The sequence below is a fragment of the Dendrobates tinctorius genome, unplaced genomic scaffold (genome assembly GCF_039654945.1).
Source record: "Dendrobates tinctorius isolate UK_male_01 unplaced genomic scaffold, ASM3965494v1 ptg000334l, whole genome shotgun sequence".
Lineage (NCBI taxonomy): Eukaryota > Metazoa > Chordata > Amphibia > Anura > Dendrobatidae > Dendrobates > Dendrobates tinctorius.
In genome coordinates this window covers 4484187-4503215 of record NW_027362000.1, presented here as the reverse complement: position 1 = coordinate 4503215, position 19029 = coordinate 4484187, and the positions used below count along the sequence as shown (strand labels likewise).

At 51.4% G+C, this 19029-nt stretch overlaps 1 protein-coding gene across 2 annotated transcripts in view; it reads left to right on the top strand.

Annotated features, from left to right (window-relative positions):
- Window positions 1-2528: 2528 nt before the first annotated feature.
- EIF2AK3 (eukaryotic translation initiation factor 2 alpha kinase 3) overlaps window positions 2529-19029 on the top strand; it is a 36294-nt gene continuing 19793 nt past the window's right edge. The window contains exons 1-9 of one of the 2 annotated variants that reach the window (XM_073562108.1): window positions 2529-2949; window positions 9380-9509; window positions 13849-14043; window positions 14150-14280; window positions 14762-14996; window positions 15586-15748; window positions 15996-16136; window positions 16568-16690; window positions 17373-17474. In XM_073562108.1, coding sequence (XP_073418209.1) covers window positions 2681-2949; window positions 9380-9509; window positions 13849-14043; window positions 14150-14280; window positions 14762-14996; window positions 15586-15748; window positions 15996-16136; window positions 16568-16690; window positions 17373-17474 — 1489 coding nt within the window. In that variant the 5' untranslated portion in view covers window positions 2529-2680. The remainder of the gene's footprint in view (window positions 2950-9379; window positions 9510-13848; window positions 14044-14149; window positions 14281-14761; window positions 14997-15585; window positions 15749-15995; window positions 16137-16567; window positions 16691-17372; window positions 17475-19029) is intronic. The other variant, XM_073562109.1, reaches the window with a different exon arrangement.

Genomic DNA, 19029 nt, shown 5'->3' with positions numbered 1-19029 from the left:
CAGAACCTCATAATACACCTCAGCTGCTGCACAACCTCATAATACACCTCAGCTGCTGCAGAACCTCATAATACACCTCAGCTGCTGCAGAACCTCATAATACACCTGAGCTGCTGCAGAGCCTCATAATACACCTCAGCTGCTGCAGAACCTTGATAGGAACTGAAGGAGTTAAATTGAGTTCTGTCTATGTTGCATTCTCTTGTTTAAAACCTTATCTGTTCTTCAAGGAGATGTCTCAGACATCTCCCTTGTGAACCAAGGTCAAATACCTCTGCTTTTTCGCCTAAATGACTTTCTTTGTCTAAAACAAGTTGTAAAATCATTTGTACTGCGCATGTCTGTAAAATGTTTAAATTCTTTACTATAAAAGACGGAAGCCTAACTGATAAGCCAGAGGCGTCTTGGAGGCATCCTGAGTTGTACCATACAGCTGGTGTCTGTGTAGTTCTTCTCCACGGAGCTGATTTAATTAGAGACATATGATGCTTCACACCCAAGAACATCGGTCCTTCAGATGAAAGAGTAATTTGAGGGATCCCGACAACCTCATAATACACCTCAGCTGCTGCAGAACCTCATAATACACCTCAGCTGCTGCACAACCTCATAATACACCTCAGCTGCTGCAGAACCTCATAATACACCTCAGCTGCTGCAGAACCTCATAATACACCTGAGCTGCTGCAGAGCCTCATAATACACCCCCTTAGATAAAAAGAATAAAATAATAAAAAGTATTTTTTATCTATTTTTCCATTAGGGAAAAGATCTCCTTCTCTACAGCCCCCTTATCTCCTCTTCCCACAACCACATACAAGACTTCTCCCGTGCTTCCCCCGTACCCTGGAACTCTCTGCCGCAACACATCAGACTCTCACCATCAACGGAAACCTCCAAGAAGAACCTGAAGACCAACCTGTTCCGACAAATCTACAGCCTGCAATGATCCTCGGTCTACTGAACCACTGCACAACCAGCTCTCCCTTCTCCTACTGTATCCTCACCCATCCCTGTAGACTGTGAGCCCTCGCGGGCAGGGTCCCCTCTCCTTATGTACCTGTGTGTCCCTTGTCTTACACATGTTTATTATACTTGTCTAGATTTCCCCTAGCCATGGAATAAATGGCGCTATATAAATGCATAATAATAATGATTAGGATCGGGGTTATGGTTGTGGGATTAGGGTCGGGGTTATGGTTGTGGGATTAGGGTCGGGGTTATGGTTGTGGGATTAGGGTCGGGGTTATGGTTGTGGGATTAGGATCGGGGTTATGGTTGTGGGATTAGGGTCGGGGTTATGGTTGTGGGATTAGGGTCGGGGTTATGGTTGTGGGATTAGGGTCGGGGTTATGGTTGTGGGATTAGGGTCGGGGTTATGGTTGTGGGATTAGGGTCGGGGTTATGGTTGTGGGATTAGGGTCGGGGTTATGGTTGTGGGATTAGGGTCGGGGTTATGGTTGTGGGATTAGGGTCGGGGTTATGGTTGTGGGATTAGGGTCGGGGTTATGGTTGTGGGATTAGGGTCGGGGTTATGGTTGTGGGATTAGGGTCGGGGTTATGGTTGTGGGATTAGGGTCGGGGTAGGGCTGTGTTAGGGCTGGAGATAGAATTGTGGGGGTTCCAAACCCGACGTGGCGCCCACCATTGGTTCCAGCCAATATTGCCTTCAGTTAAACGGCGCTCCTTTCCTTCCGAGCTCTGCCGTGCGCCCAGTGGCTCTCCCCCACAGACGGAGCATCGGTGCGCTCGGGAGAAATTGCAGCACAGACTTATGGTCCGTGTTCTCCTGTTCCTCTTGTGAACATAAAAAGTTTGGGTCTAAAGTGATTTGTTTTTTTGTGAAAAAGCGAACTGCTGATTTCTTTCCTTCCACGTTGCTCTAGTGCTGGTGACGCACCTGAAGGGTTAATAATGTTCCTAAAAATGGTTTTGTAAATTTTGCTGTAAAAATGAGAAATCTCTGGTCAACTTTTAACCCTTATAACTCCTTAACAAAAAAAAAAAATTATGTTTCCCAAATTGTGCTGATCATTAGGGGGAAAATTGTCTCGGTCACTAAGGGGTTAAGAGTGACGTCTTTTTATTTTTAGAACCGTCCACCACGTGACCCGCAGCTCCGCCCCCGGCGGCCTCACTCTGTTTCCTATTCAATGGCGGCGACTGAGACACTCAAATCCAGCCACGTATGTAGTGAGGTCTGAGCCAATCAGCGCTCTGCCTGCCCCTCAGTGTCCCGCCTCCTTCTTCTATTGACGTTATCAGCAGCCAATTAAATGCATTCTTCTCACTGAAGGTCTCGTCCAATCAGCTTTCCGGAAAAAAAAATGTGCAAAAAGGAGGAAGCGATGGAAGGACGTGATTGGCTGACAGGTGGAGGATACGCAGGGAACCTCCCGTGATGCTTTGCGTTCTCGACTGACAGCGCTTCACTCATTCACCAATAGACTCGGACAGAGTTTGTTGGTGGGCGGAGACCTTAGATAGAAGAGTGACAGGTGTGGTAACCAATAGACGTGCGATGTGTCATCTCTTCACCCTGTGATTGGCTCGGAGGCGGGACTGCTGGCTGCGCACTCGGGGGAGCCTTCTATTACCTAGAGAGGTATCATGGCGGCGCGGAGGGAGGACGTGTGAGCGGCGCTGACGCTCGGGGCTCCGTGCAGATGTGCGCTTGGCCATGGTGGGCCTGATGCGGCGGCTGTGCTGGCCTGTGACCGCGGTGCTGGTGCTGCTCGGAGTGGTCGCTGCCGGGCTGGTGGAGCAGGGGGCTCCGAGGAGAGACGCTGGGTACCCCTGGGAGGAGGAGCAGGAGGAGAGCAGCGGGCTCCGCTCTCTGGCGCCGGGACTCGGGGCTGCCGCTGCCTTTCCCACCGGAGATGTGATCGTGGAGGACGATGAGTCTGCAGCGGAGCAGGAGGAGAGCGGCCGGGAGGAGCGCAGACCCAGGTGACCGCAGGGGGCGCTGCCGAGGCTGTGCTGGGGCTTGTAGTCCTCCTGCAGGAGATCGCTGCTCCCATAGCTGTCCATGGGAGTCTGCAGTCACTGCTGGCATTGTGCCCCTCACTGAGACTGCTACTCCCTGCAGGGGCTGTGCTGGGGCTTGTAGTTCCCCTGCAGGAGATCGCTGCTCCCATAGCTGTCCAAGGGGGTCTGCAGTCACTGCTGGCATTGTGCCCCTCACTGAGACTGCTACTCCCTGCAGGAGCTGTGCTGGGGCTTGTAGTCCCCCTGCAGGAGATCGCTGCTCCCATAGCTGTCCAAGGGGGTCTGCAGTCACTGCTGGCATTGTGCCCCTCACTGAGACTGCTACTCCCTGCAGGAGCTGTGCTGGGGCTTGTAGTTCCCCTGCAGGAGATCGCTGCTCCCATAGCTGTCCAAGGGGGTCTGCAGTCACTGCTGGCATTGTGCCCCTCACTGAGACTGCTACTCCCTGCAGGAGCTGTGCTGGGGCTTGTAGTCCCCCTGCAGGAGATCGCTGCTCCCATAGCTGTCCAAGGGGGTCTGCAGTCACTGCTGGCATTGTGCCCCTCACTGAGACTGCTACTCCCTGCAGGAGCTGTGCTGGGGCTTGTAGTTCCCCTGCAGGAGATCGCTGCTCCCATAGCTGTCCATGGGAGTCTGCAGTCACTGCTGGCATTGTGCCCCTCACTGAGACTGCTACTCCCTGCAGGAGCTGTGCTGGGGCTTGTAGTTCCCCTGCAGGAGATCGCTGCTCCCATAGCTGTCCATGGGGGTCTGCAGTCACTGCTGGCATTGTGCCCCTCACTGAGACTGCTACTCCCTGCCGGAGCTGTGCTGGGGCTTGTAGTTCCCCTGCAGGAGATCGCTGCTCCCATAGCTGTCCATGGGAGTCTGTAGTCACTGCTGGCATTGTGCCCCTCACTGAGACTGCTACTCCCTGCAGGGGCTGTGCTGGGGCTTGTAGTTCCCCTGCAGGAGATCGCTGTTCCCATAGCTGTCCATGGGGGTCTGCAGTCACTGCTGGCATTGTGCCCCTCACTGAGACTGCTACTCACTGCAGGAGCTGTGCTGGGGCTTGTAGTTCCCCTGCAGGAGATCGCTGCTCCCATAGCTGTCCATGGGAGTCTGTAGTCACTGCTGGCATTGTGCCCTGCTACTCACTGCAGGAGCTGTGCTGGGGCTTGTAGTTCCCCTGCAGGAGATCGCTGCTCCCATAGCTGTCCATGGGGGTCTGCAGTCACTGGTGGCATTGTGCCCCTCACTGAGACTGCTACTCCCTGCAGGGGCTGTGCTGGGGCTTGTAGTTCCCCTGCAGGAGATCGCTGTTCCCATAGGGGTCTGCAGTCGCTGGTGTACAGTGCCCCTCTTCCCGCTCCTGATGTGGCTGCACTATGGGGCCCCATGTGGGATAAGTGCCTGCACCACACACCTGTTGGCCCCTGGTGCCAGTGCCCGGGTGCTGCCCCCTGTGACTGCAGAGCGCACATGTAGCCTGTATGGAGCGCCGTACTGGTTAGACACCTTTCACTCTCCATCCTCCACAGTGAGGCGAAGACCCCAGAAGTGTGACCCTGATTGCCCTGTATTAGGGAAACGCGCCTTCCCGGTTCCACATTGGGCTACTAGATGAGGTCCCGGGATCAACACCCCCATCATGGTATATTTATTAGGAAAGGCATCCAGGCTTCCTTGTATACGGTGTCACGGCTTGTACGGTATAGGGGTCCGGCCGCAGCGTCGGGGGCTCACGTGGGAAAATCTGTGATTCTGATGAGTCTTTCCTCCAGACGCGGTGATGCCTCCTGTCCCCGTCGCAGGCCTTGGCGTAATACGACCATTATACAGATCTGTACTGGGTAATACGTTGTCCCCAAACCTTGGTTTTTCCTTAGCGAGTCCCCCCAGTCTGCTCACTCTCGCTCGAGTTCAGCTTCGGACACTGGATGCAGCGGAGCGAGGACGTGCGATGGTCGTTGTCGTCACAGGACTCTGCAGGAGCCGTTTATCCAAGTTCTAGACAAAAAGCCATAGGATCCCCAACTAATGTGGGGGCAGCTCTGGGCCCCTGGAACGGGCGGACATTGGGGGGGGGGGGGGATGCTCTGGTCACCGGAATCACATGATGTAGGACGGCCACGAGCCACGTCTAGTATGTGCCTGCCACCACTTGTCTTGCGGTCGCTTTGACCCCCGGCTGTGGTCACTCTGTGCCCGGTGTAAGTCCTAGAACCTTGTGGTAATGTGGGGTCCAAGATGCCGGGCACAGTGTGACCACAGCCGGTGGGCAAGAGCGACCGCAAGACGGGTCACAGAGGACCAGACTGGAAGCTCACGTGATTACAACTCCCACCATTCCCTGACCACCACTCCATTCTAAGTCTATGGGGCTGATGCAGGTGAGCTTGGGTGCCATAGACTTTCACGGGCAGCACCGCTTCACCTTCTGGCATTGAGCTCGGCCAGGAACGTCTTTATCGTCTCGTCTTGATCTTTAGTAACTTTTATGCCCTTTTTTCCAACCGTCCGTTAATCCAGAATATCCGGTGATCCGGCTTCTTCCTCAATGAGTTTCTTCTCTACATTTTCCATCTCCGCTCGGCTCCTGATCCCATTAGTAAATCTCGCTCCGTTCTGGTCTGCGCACGGTAAATATTAGCGCAGGTCACAAGACCCGGCGAGCCGTTTCCATAGCGGGTGGCCCAGACATCAGGAATAGTGGAGTCAGACCCATGTAAATGTCGCTTTCTCCTCGTTCCTTCTGCACTTTTTCAATTCCTCCTCCTGATTATTGGGCGGTGTTGGTTTTGCTGCTCCTGTGCCATCCGGGCTATTTCTGCTCCCTCGTCCGCCCCTTGGGGGCAATTAGATGACAGAGGAGGGTGCGGAGGGAATTGTCGCCTTGTTGCCGGCACTTTTTCTTCTTCTCTAGCAACCACTGCAGTAATCCTCCAGTCAGCGTCATGTCGCCCTTGTAGTAATGTTACCCGTCAGGAGTCGCCTAGCTTTCCTGGAGTCCTGAGAAGTAATGTTACCCGTCAGGGGTCACCCAGCTTTCCTGGAGACCCTCGTAGTTAGGCTGTGTGGACACGATGCAGATTTGCAGCGGATTTTACCGCACAGAAACGTTGCATATCCGCATTGTGATGTACAGTAGCCTTAAAATGAATGAACAGAAAAACCCGCTGTGCAGACGCTGCAGATTTTTCCGCGCGGTTTTCCTGCGGTACAAAATCCGCAGCATGTTACTTCTTTTGTGTGGTTTTCCATCTCCCCTGTCACCAAATCCGCAGGGGGAAAACCGCAGGAAAAATGCAGGTCACTTGAACTGCGGATTTCTTCCATTCTGCGCAGAAAAATCCGCAGGACTAAAAAGTCCGTCTGCACTCAACCTTAATAATATAATAATAATAAATGTTATTTCTATAGCGCCGACATATTCCCCAGCACTTTACATTTCAGAGGGGATTTGTACAGACAATATACATTACAGCATAACAATAATCACATAGATCATAACAGATACCAAGAAGAATGAGGGCCCTGCTCGCAAGCTTACAATCTATGAGGAAAGAGGGAGACACGAAAGGTGGGTGGTAACAGTTGCCCTGATTGTATGGACCAGCCATAATGTTAAGTGTGTGACAGTACAGACACAGAGGGCTAATGGATGCATAAAGCATGTGGGAACATGATGCGGGAAATCTGGTTATGGTAACCTTAGGCTGAGTTCACACGTTGCATTTTTTTCGCGTTTCCGCGGAGGTTTTAACTGCGCGATTTTGCCGCGAAAAATAAGCATCCCATGCATTCCTATGGGATTCCGCAATGCTGTGCTAATGCTGTGGTTTTTACCGCGGCGGAATTGCTTCGCGGTAAAAAACGCAGCATGCTCATTAATTTTGCGGAATCGCGGCGATCCCGCACCCATAGGAATGCATTGTTCTGCTTACGTTCCGCATGTGGCTGTGCCCACCATGTGAAAAGTAAGCAGAACATTTGCGGATGGTACCCACGGTCCGGAGGAGAGGAGACTGTCCTCCGGGCTTTGGGTATCATATCCCTGTAAAAAATAGAATTTAAAATAAAAAATATTGTTATTCTCACCTTCCGGCGTCCCGCGCAGCCTTCCCGCCTCTCTCCACGCTCCCGGTCCCAGTAAGCCTTTGCGAAAATGCCCGCAATGGCGTCCGTTCTCGCGGGATCGCGAAGTCTCGCGGTCATTCGCGCAACGTCATCGCGAATCACCGCGAGACATCATCGCGGGCATTTTCGCAAAGGATTACTGGGAACGGCTGCGCGGGACGTCGGAAGGTAAGAATAACACCATTTTTTTTTTTTTTTTTTTACATTTTATCTTTTACTACTGATGCTGCATAGGCAGCCTCAGTAGTAAAAAGTTGGTCACACTTGTCAAACACTATGTTTGACGAGTGTGACCAACCTGTCAATCAGTTCTCCAAGCGATGCTACAGATCGCTTGGAAAACGCTAGTTTTTCCACGGGAAAATCTCGGGAATTTAAAATGCGATTTTCCCGCGGAATTGAATTCCGGAATTCTCGCGGTAATTTCCACAAGAGTTTCGGTTCGTGTGAACTTAGCCTTATTGTTACCTGTCGGGCCTCCAGGAAAGCTGGGTGACTCCTGAGGAGTAAGTGATTTTTACTTTTACTCGCAAACAGTTTTTTTAATTTTTTTTTTTTTTCTCTTTAACTTCCCGAGTCGTACTTAAAGGGAATTTACCACGACTTTGACATTGACCAGCTCCTTGGGTGTCCGACCCATTGAAGTGAATGTGATCTGAGCTGCACTACCAGAGGACGGCCACTACAGTGCACAGCGCTCTGCTCTGGGGGATGTCGGAGGTCGGACCACCAACGATCTGATATGGATGACCTAAGTGATCCAGGATCCATTTAAAGGGGTTGTGCCACTAAATATATTTCTAGTCTCTCCATGGGATGCCTTAGGCCTCTTTCACACTTCAGTTTTTTCCAATCAGTCACAATCCGCCAGGTTTTGAAAAAAAACGGATCCTCAATTTTTTTTTGAGGATCCGTTTTTTTCCCCATTGACTTGCATTAATGGCGGATTGTGACGGATTGCCGTCCGTTGCATCCGTTTTTTTTGAGGATCCGCCAAAAGTTGCTGTCCGTCACCATCCTCAAAGATTTCAAAACGGAGCTTGTAACGTTTTTTTCTCTGGCGGATCCTCCAGACACTCATTTAACCCGAAACTTTCGCTCTCTTTCGCGCTCTCTCTTTCGCGCTCTCTCTTTCGCGCTCTCTCTTTCGCGGGCAGCGTTTCCTTTAAATTTCCTCATTTTCAGGATCCGTCTCAAAACGGATCCTGTGCCATCCGTTCACATCAGTTAAGAACGGATCCGCTTGTCTGACTTTTTGGCGGATTGGAACTGATGCAAAAAACTGAAGTGTGAAAGAGGCCTTAGCTAGAATGGGGTCCATAGTCCTATTGATGTGGTGCTATCGTCTGTGTACCGCACCATCACGGTGGTCTCGGTCACTGCAAATGTGTTCGTCCTCAATTCTATCTGAGGGTATGGGTGCTCATACCCTGATAGCTTGTATGAAGGGGCAACTCTGCTCAGATTGTAGTCTGAATACGTAAACTTGGCTTTAGAGGGGGATCTGTCAGCACTGGAAATAGTAGTACGGCGGTATACGTGCTCGTCCCCTACACGCGGTGTTATGGGGCGCCCCCCTATAGCTCCCCCCTAACATGCGGTATGGTGGGGGACTCCCCTTTTTTTAATATGGAAATCCTAGAATATGGCAGATGTGAATTGTGATGAGGTTGTTTCAAAGAATCTATAGTGACAGGAATAATGGCGCTGTAGCAGCAGTGCTGTGTGCTGAGGAGCAGGCTTCCAGTGCAGCAGCAGTAGTGCTGTGTGCTGAGGAGCAGGCTTCCAGTGCAGCAGCAGTAGTGCTGTGTGCTGAGGAGCAGGCTTCCAGTGCAGCAGCAGTAGTGCTGTGTGCTGAGGAGCAGGCTTCCAGTGCAGCAGCAGTGCTGAGGAGCAGGCTTCCAGTGCAGCAGCAGTGCTGAGGAGCAGGCTTCCAGTGCAGCAGCAGTGCTGAGGAGCAGGCTTCCAGTGCAGCAGCAGTGCTGTGTGCTTAGGAGCAGGCTTCCAGTGCAGCAGCAGTGCTGTGTGCTTAGGAGCAGGCTTCCAGTGCAGCAGCTGGCGCATCTGTGGAGGGGGATTTCCAGCGTCTTCTGCGTTTCTCTGTCCTCCATTGACCTCATAGGGGCAGCAAGTGAGGAAAATCTCCAGTCAGTGATGTAATGAAGAAATGTCAGAGTTTGTAGAATATGTGCATGCTGGTATTTGTAGTCCCCTCCCCTGATATAGTTACTTTTCTCCTCACTAAAGGTTTTTTTTTTCTCTCCCTTTCCAGATCCCTGGTGATCATCAGCACACTGGATGGGAGGATCGCAGCGCTGGATGCAGACAATCATGGCAGGAAGCAGTGGGACCTGGACGTGGGCTCGGGGTCTCTCGTCTCCTCCAGCCTCAGTAAACCAGAGGTACGTCTGGGTCCTCGGGCAGGAGGTGGAATAAAATGTCTGCTCTAACACGGCTGTCGTATCTGATGAAGGTCTGATTGCGTAAAGATACTCCTCTTTGTGTTTTCGAGGTGTATTTTTGATAGAGGAGGAGAGTAAAATTTGATGTCAGGCCCTCCATAAGTGTGTTGTAAGATTTCCTATTTACCCGTATTTTTCAGACTATAAGACGCACCCCAAATTTTCAGAAGGAAAATAGGGAAAAAAATTGTGAGTCCGTCTTACAGTCCGAATTCAGCTTACCGGGAGGGGGGGGATCAGCAGCGCCGGTGGAGCGGGGTCCGACGATATGACTCCAATCCCAGACTGGTGTGGCAGGTTTTGCAGTGATAAAGGTGCAGGGGGCTCTGCACTGGCATTTTGTGAAAGCCAGGAGGCCCCGCACATCCATTGCTGTGATGCGGTGGCCTCCGGGAAAATGGCTGCCAGGGGATGTGCACTCTCAGATTGAGATCGTGGCAACGAGATCTCTTCTTGAAATCTCCCAAGATCTCACTCTGAGCATGAGCTGCCTCTGGTGGCCATTTTCCCAGAGGCCACCGCATCGCAGCAATGGTTGTGCTTGGCCTCCTGGCTTTCACAAAATGCTGATGCAGAGCATCACCGCCGCACCTGCCACACCAGTCTGAGAAGGGAGTGTGATCATTGCCCTGCATCGTGGGACCGCCGCAGAACCGCCCGACTCCTGCTGCTGCCACTCTACTTGTAAGTATATTCCGACTATAAGACGCATCCGCATTTTCCCCCCCAAATTTTTTAGGGGGGGAAAAAAGTGCGTCTTATAGTCTGAAAAATACGGTAATCGTCATGTGCATGCTGATCTCCATTCCTTTTGGCTTCTTGTTTGCTTGGGTGCAGTGCACTCCTGATGATTGACAGTTCAGACAAGTGGTGCAGGCTGCTCTTTGGCTCGCGGCTGCCTCTCTCCCAGCGACACGAGCTGCGCTTTGGCTGTTGGCAGCCTGTTTCCAAGCAGCGCGGGCTGCGCTTTGGCTCGCGGCTGCCTCTCCCTCCCTGCGGCGCGGGCTGCGCTTTGGCTCGCGGCTGCCTCTCCCTCCCTGCAGCGCGGGCTGCGCTGTGGCTCGCAGCTGCCTGTTTCCCAGCGGCGCGGGCTGCTCTTTGGCTGGCGCCTGCCTCTCACTCCCTGCGGCCTGGGCTGCTCTTCGGCTGGCGCCTGCCTCACTCCCTGCGGCGCGAGCTGCTCTCTGGCTGGCGCCTGCCTCTCACTCCCTGCGGCCCCTGCTGCTCTTTGGCTGGCGCCTGCCTCTCACTCCCTGCGGCACGGGCTGCTCTTTGGCTGGCGCCTGCCTCTCCCTCCCTGCGGCGTGGGCTGCACTGTGGCTCGCGGCTGCCTGTTTCCCAGCGGCACAGGCTGCTCTTTGGCTGGCGCCTGCCTCTCACTCCCTGCGGCGCGGGCTGCTCTTTGGCTCGCGGCTGCCACTCACTCCCTGCGGCGCGGGCTGCTCTTTGGCTCGCGGCTGCCTCTCACTCCCTGCGGCACGGGCTGCTCTTTGGCTGGCGCCTGCCTCTCACTCCCTGCTGCACGGGCTGTGCTGTGGCTCGCGACTGCCTGTTTCCCAGCAGCGCAGGCTGCTCTTTGGCGCGGGCTGCCCTTTGGCTCGTGGCTGCCTCCCTCACAGCAGGGTATATGAGAAGTTTGTCACCCACCTACTGACACCTGCCTGGATCCGGTCCAGGACGCTCCTTATCTTTGCGGCATTAGGAAGTGGTGGTGTTTCTCAGTTGCCTGACCGCTGCAGCCTGTGATGTTTCTACGAGGTGCTGCTCCGTCACGTTACTGCCAGCAGTGACCACAACCCCAGCACTGGCTCTACATGGGTACGGTAGGCGAGTATGACTGGTGGATTAAAAGGCTTGTCTCATCAGAGAGGACCCTAAGGACGGACCGCTGCGCCCAGCCAGTGGCACAGATGACACGCTGTCACTAGGTGGTGGAGCCCTGCAGCATGGCTGTAATAGGCCCGGCAATGCTGTGGTGGCCGGTGATGTATATGATGAGACCCCATAGTCTGATATCCTGCCTGTGCTGCACAGGCACCGTGGCCCTCTGACATACCCTCAGGACACGCTGCGCACAGCCGCTGCTAGCGAATCGGCAGGTCACACACTAGACCTAGTGTCTGTTTTTCCTTTTAATGGCTTGATCACTTGGATTCTTGTAAGATCACTAAGGATCAACCGATCAAACCTGTCCCGGTGCCGGCGAGAACAAGTGACATTCCGTCATCCAGCGTCGAGTCCTCGGGGATGTCACTAATGGCTCGGGGAGGTGTCGTTATCTCAGCCCGGCACTGATCACCTGTCAGCCTATTGTCGGTGCAGGATTAGCCGCGCTCTTATCTCTACAAGATCAGATGGGGTTTTTCTATTGCAGGGGATCCACCTCATGGCTGCTCCTCGTGTCAGGCGGCTTCATTATCTGTGTGCCGGCGGCGGTGTTTGCCTTCACTGACTGAGGCCGCTCGTCCCCGTGACTCATTACATGAGGGGTGAGGTAATGTCCTCACAGAGGGGGCTGATGTCATCCGGCAGCTACAGTGGCCTTCACCTCCCACAGTCCCCGGGGGCCGACGCTGAACGGCGCGGTTGTAGCTCATTCATAAATATTCATCGCCCCTGTTCTGGCACCTGAGCACCCGGCCAGCAGTAATGTGTGACATGGCGGCCCCCCTGTAAAACACTCCTTTATTTTGGCTTCTGTTTTTATATCCCCTTGAACAATTTGCATCTTTAATTTTTATTTTTTTTTTTTTGCTCCATAATCCACCCAGATACCGTGAGCTACATTTCTGTGAATGATTTCTGCTCTCATATTTTTATTTTAGGGCATCTGTCACCCTCTGCATGGCGTGGGATATAGGGGTATAACCTGCACTCCAGAATCTCGGCTCTGAACATTCAGTCCAATATTTGGGGTCAGAACGTGGGGGTTTCATGGAGCGGCAGAAGAAGCTTTACTGTATAGCCAAGGTAGAGCTCAGTTTTAGTCATTTGGCTCGTGACCTCCATTGATCCTAGAAGGAATGCAGGAGCTTTTCTTCATGTTTTCACCCCTCTAACATGTCGCAGCTCCTTCTGGTCATCTCTCCAGTGACCTCAGTGGGATACAGGAGCTTTTCTTCATGTTATCACCCCTCTAACATGTGGAAGACAAGGAATGATTTGTGGATATCTCCCGCGCTGTGGTGTATTGACCATTGGATCCGCAACAGTTGTGTAATGATTTGAAAACCTTTTTAAATCATAGCTCAGGTTGGCATAATCTGATTAATAATTACAACAGTGTCGGATAAGGCTCTGTTTGCGCTACTTTCTCCCTAGTGTTTGAGCCTTCTAACATGTTGCAGCTCTTCACTGTCCTATTTTCCTTAAGTGGTCTTGGTGGAAATACAGAAAATTCCTCCTCCCCCTATCGATCACCATTATGTTACTGGCCTCTTTCCCACCTATGTGATCTTGGTGGGATTCGGGACCTTCTCTTCATGTTGTCACCCCTCTCCTCCACCCCCTCGTTGATCATGGCTTTCTGCTCTCCTTTTTTTTTTTTTCCCCTGTGTGATCTCAGAGGGATTTAGGAACTTTTCTTCATGTTATCACCCTTCTAACGTATCACAGCTCCTCCCTACTGTCATCTCTCCAGTGATCTCAAAGGGATGCATGAGCTTCTCTTCATGTTGTTGCCCCCTCTTTTCGATCACAGCTTCTTACGGTCATCTCTCCAGTGACCTCAGTGGGATACAGGAGCTTTTCTTCATTATCCCCCTCTAACATGTCGCAGCTTTTTATTGTAATTTCTTCAGTGATCTCGGTGGGATTCAGGAACTTTTCTTCATGTTATCACCTCGTTATCTGCCTTTTTATTCCTCATCGAGGCTTTTATTGATTTATGTAAAGTTGTACTCGTTCTTCGTTTTTCTTTTTGTGCTTTCCTGTTATTTCTCTTGGAAATGTAAGCATTACCTCTTCAGAGGGATGTTACAACATTGAGATCTGAGTAAAGTTTCTCCAGCTTTTGTGTTTCTGGGTAATGCATAAATGTATTGAAGCCGACGTGTCGGGTGGGACTTATTTAGGGCCGTGCTGACTCGCTTGCATCTTATGGGCCTCTGAGATCTTTACAAGTCAACTTTGATACCAATCATACTCTATAGGTCGTACCCGTATTTTCCGCCCCTCCTTCTATCCCTATTCGCACAGATGAGGGCAGTTCCCTGCTTGATCTTATAGAAGGTGCTCCCCTCTTGTCTCCCCCATAACATCACCGTTCTTCTCTCTTTAGGTCTTCGGGAATAAGATGATAATCCCCTCCCTGGATGGAGACCTCTTTCAGTGGGACAGGGACAGAGAGAGCATGGAAACTGTCCCTTTCACGGTGGAGTCCCTCCTGGAGTCGTCGTACAAGTTTGGGGACGACGTCGTGTTAGTTGGAGGAAAGTCCCTGACTACTTACGGGCTGAGTGCCAGCAGCGGTAAGGTGAGTCATCACAGGCCAGGAGAATGCAGGCGGCCGAGTTACAATCTGCCGTTACCCCGGGGCGACGACTTTACTTACATAATCGTGCCGTGTGCACACTTGACAGGTGAAGTACATCTGCTCCGCCATGGGCTGCCGGCGGTGGAACGAAGAGGAGACTGAGCAGGACGACATCCTACTGTTACATCGGAAGCAGAAAACCGTGCGAGCAGTGGGACCCCGCAGCGGGAGTGAAAAGTAAGTGCCCCTCGGACATGGTTTCATATAAAGGGGCTGGTGAGTTCTTTAATTTGGGGCATAGTGGGGTAATGGGCGGCCGCAGTAGTCATGGGGCCCTGCTCTTCCATGAGACTATGGATGTGGCTGTAGATCTTCACTTATTTTTGTGACGTTGGACCCCACCCCCCCACCAATCGTTTAGGCTCTATTTACATGTCCAGTTGTGATCTTACCAGTATTAAATAAGGAGTTAAAAAAAACAAAAAAAAAACACGTGAGCAGAGCATTTCTGCCACCGTTGTCCTATTTAGAAGGCTATGTGGTCATCTGAGGGCTTTGGTTCCCTCTCTGTTCCCCCGGCCCAGGAGGATCTGGCTTCTGGTTCTTTCCAATTTGGTGATGGATGAGGTCTATCTGCTCGGACGACCCGATGTGGTGATGGATGATGGTCCTGACGATCCCATATATCTTCCGTAATTGAACCTTTACTTCCTCTCAGGTGGAATTTTAGCGTCGGTCATTTCGAGCTGCGTTACATCCCAGACGTTGAGCCAGTTGTGGGTTTCATTGAAGGTCACATCGAACCCAGCGGTGGCACCGATGACTCCAAAATCATCATGGACGTCGACGACCAGGAAGTAGGCACGAAGGACATGGTCATCAAGATCTCTGTGGCCGACTGGAAGGTCATGGCTTTTAACAGACAACTGGGACAACTGGAGTGGGAGCACCAGGTACAGAGTGGCATCGTCTCCTGTGTACGGGGGGGGGGTGGTGGGCACAGTATAGGCATGGAACCCAGCGGAGCTCCATTATATGCCCAAATAGGCACAAGGCCATTAGTGGTGGCTTTGCTAGTGCATGGTTCTGAGTCCTGGCTGCCTGCTTTATACTGGGTTATCTGGACATTATATCTGAACTGGTTTCTCTTCCCATTTAAAGGCTTTAACCTTCATACAGATTTTATTTGCTTCCAAAATGCATGTAGTTGTTACAAACCCTTATCTGTGTTTTAGTATTAACCCTGGTGGCTTTGAATCCATTTATCAAATGTTTTAATTCACTAATGGCAAGCAGAGTTCTTGAGAAGTTACAAAAGGCGTCTCTGGGGGTCCTGTGCTATATTCTACATGTACATGTCTCTGGGGTTCCCGTATTGGATCCTACAGACAGCCCATTAATGGTGTGCAATGCTTCCTTTCTCCAGTGGTGGCGCCGCTGGTAAACTGAACACTTAGTGCTGAGTTTACCCACAGATTGCGGCCTCGTACAATCCCTACTTGTAGAGAACCCCTTTAACACTTCTTGGTCTCCTCTCTCCAGTTCTGCACTCCCATAGCGTCGGCCTGGTTAGTCCAGGATGGGAAGGTCTTGCCCATCAATCTGTTCGATGACACCAGTTACTCATCAGATGATGATGTCCTGGAGGATGAGGAGGATCTGGTGGAAGCGGCGAGAGGAGCTACAGAGTCCAGCTTCTACCTCGGTACGTGTGATGCCGATTACTCCGCTTTCCCTCCGCTCCATATACAGCTGCTGATGTCCTCCCCACCCACAGGTCAGGACAACCGCGGTCCAGTAGATACCTGTGTGGTTTTTAAAGACCACGATTGGACGTTTGTACAATAAAACATGGTCGTGGACATCCCCTTTAATTTCACTAACATTTTAGCTGCCTCTTAACTTTCTGGTGTAAGTGATGGACTTGTCTGATGTCTCTCTCCCACCTGCAGGGATGTACCGGGGGCAGCTGTACCTACAGGCCTCTGTTCGCCCATCGGAGAAATTCCCAGTTAATCCCACAGCGTTGGATACCAGAAACGATGGGAACGCTATAATATCTCTGCCCAGGATCAAGTGGAAGCCTTTAATCCGTAAGTGTCTGTCTTATCTGTGTGACTTGTGTCCAGTGGGGGAGCAATAATTTTTGCCTTCCTGGAGCAGTGAATGGCGGCCGGCGAGATAGATGAGGGATGTAGCCAGTGTCTGCCTTGACATCTCTATCGGTGCTGCTGGATCCTATGCAGAGCGCAGCAGACAAGGCGAGTTTGTCATTGGCGGCTGCTCTACTCTGCATAGGCAGCAACGCTCAGTTTTTACATACTTCTCACAAACACATATTATATATTAAGGGGTTCAGTGCGGGACTAGTTGTCCGGGCGCTTGCAGCCCACACTCCACCACTGCTAATGTTCTGCCACCGGTGACTCTATGGTGGTTTGGTCAGTTGTCAGGGAATGCTGGGAGTTGCAGTTCCATACTATTGTTGCACACAACAGATTTAGCTCTAATGCTCCTTCCTTAGATTCTCCTTCCCGGACTCCCGTGATGGTCGGATCTGACGAGTTTGATAAGTGTCTCAGTAATGACAAGTTCTCCCATGAGGAGTACAGTAACGGGGCGCTGTCCGTGCTTCAGTATCCGTACGGTAAGTGTGCGCCGGAGGAGACCTCTGCTCGTTTTGGGGAAACCTCACACAGCTTACTGTCTCCTATCTGGGGGCTGAGATTTTTCCTATTTGCTGTACGTTCCTATATGACATGCACAGCTGCATGCGATCAGAGCAGAAGCTTCGGTCATTTATGGCCCTGTACTTATTAGTCAAGCGTGACGTGAACCCCTCCGATCTTTGACAGTCTAAATGAATGGGGGCTTCCGACTCGCCCTCAACAAATTGTCTGTGGAGATGAGGATCGGCCTGCTGATCCCTTTGGTTTTCTGTCGGATAAGGAGTGTAATAGAGTATACGGGAGCGCTCCTGAGTATAGCGCGGTCGGGTGAGATGGCTGATGGGTGTCTGTTGTGCATCGGAACAGCCGCACATTCTTGCATGTAGATCCCCCTCCAGTGATCCCCTGACTGTGAGCAGAGGCGGAGGACATTGTCCGGATGTCCCTGTAGTGTGTGGACGACCGCATCAAGAGCTGCTATGACAGTAACACCATTGTCGGGGTCATAGAGGGGTCCTTTCCCTGGGGTCTCTGTGTCCTTATAGGGAATACGGTCTGTACTAGGCATCCACTTTTAGTCTAGTCTTAGGGTACCCCAATGTCCACGCTGTTGTCACTCACGCACTGTCGTGTCCTTCTGACCTTATACCTTGTTTCCAGCAAAGAACAGAAAATCCATCAGACTTGAAGAGCAAGACCCTCCTGTGCCCCCTGTATCGGCCGTCCACCTGGCTGCCTATCCTGGCCAGCACCCTTCTCTCGGTACATGCGTGTACTGTGTGACGTCACCCCCTCCATTGTCCTCGTGCCGCCTCATGCTGTAACGTCCTCCATTCAGTAACATGGGTGGGCTGGATCTGGGGAGCGTTCACACTTACTGCCTTATTAGCGCCTCAGTGCAGATTTAGAATATCAGAGATCTTTGGCATCGGGTAAATGTGATTTTTGTCTTCAGGCCTTAAAAAAACAAAATGAAGACCGATCCGTGGTAAATTGCTGCAGCTCCATCCCCCATTGTCACACGATATGTATGATCACTGGTGATAAAGTGTGTAGTGTTCATCCTCACTACTGTCCTGGTCACGGGTTTGTCTGCTCTCCTTGGATAGTTTTGTAACATGGTGATAAACTATATCACTTATATATTTTACAGAATGTATATTTATATATTACACTGCTCAAAAAAATAAAGGGAACACTTAAACAACAGAATATAACTCCAAGTAAATCAAACTGTCCACTTAGGAAGCAACACTGATTGACAGTCAATTTCACATGCTGTTGTGCAAGTGGAATAGACAACAGATGGAAATGATTGGCAATTATCAAGACACCCTCAATAAAGGAGTGGTTCTGCAGGTGGGGACCACAACTCAATACCAATGCTTTCTGGCTGATGTTTTGGTCACTTTTGAATGTTGGTTGTGCTTTCACACTCGTGGTAGCATGAGACGGACTGTACAACCCACACAAGTGGCTCAGGTAGTGCAGCTCATCCGGGATGGCACATCAATGCGAGCTGTGACAAAAAGGTTTGCTGTGTCTGTTAGTAAAGTGTCCAGAGCCTGGTGACTCTACCAGGAGACAGGCCAGTACACCAGGAGATGTGGAGGGGGCCGTAGGAGGGCAACAACCCAGCAGCAGGACTGCTACCTCAGCCTTTGTGCAAGGAGGAACAGGAGGAGCACTGCCAGAGCCCTGCAAAATGTCCTCTATCAGGTCACAAATGTGCATGTGAAACACAAGCCGCGGAGACACCATCACATGTTTCTCAACGCAAGCAATGACTTGCCAGATCTTTCCCCGGGAAGGAACAACCACGGGAAGGGCAGTCTCCAATGAAGGAAACCACCTATGCCAAAACATGGTATCCATCCAGAGACAGCTGTTTCGGGGTATTGCCCCTCATCAGTGTGGAGTCTAGTAAAAGACTGTGAAAAATGATGAATGAACTCATGGAGATCAACATCCAACACTGCGGAGACACCATCACATGTTTCTCAACGCAGTGATTCTAGAGCAATGCCCCCATCCCTTATGGGAAATATGTAAAAATATGCAAAACACACAAGCCACAGAGACACCATTACGTTTCTCAACGCAAGCAATAACTTCATTGGAGACTGCCCTTCCCATGGTTGTTCCTTCCCGGGGAAAGACCTGGCTAGTCATTGCTTGCGTTGAGAAACGTAATGGTGTCTCCCATAAGGGATGGGGGGCATTGCTCTAGAATCACTGCGTTGAGAAACGTGATGGTGTCTCCGCAGTGTTGGATGTTGATCTCCATGAGTTAATTCATCCTCATTTCTCAGAAATG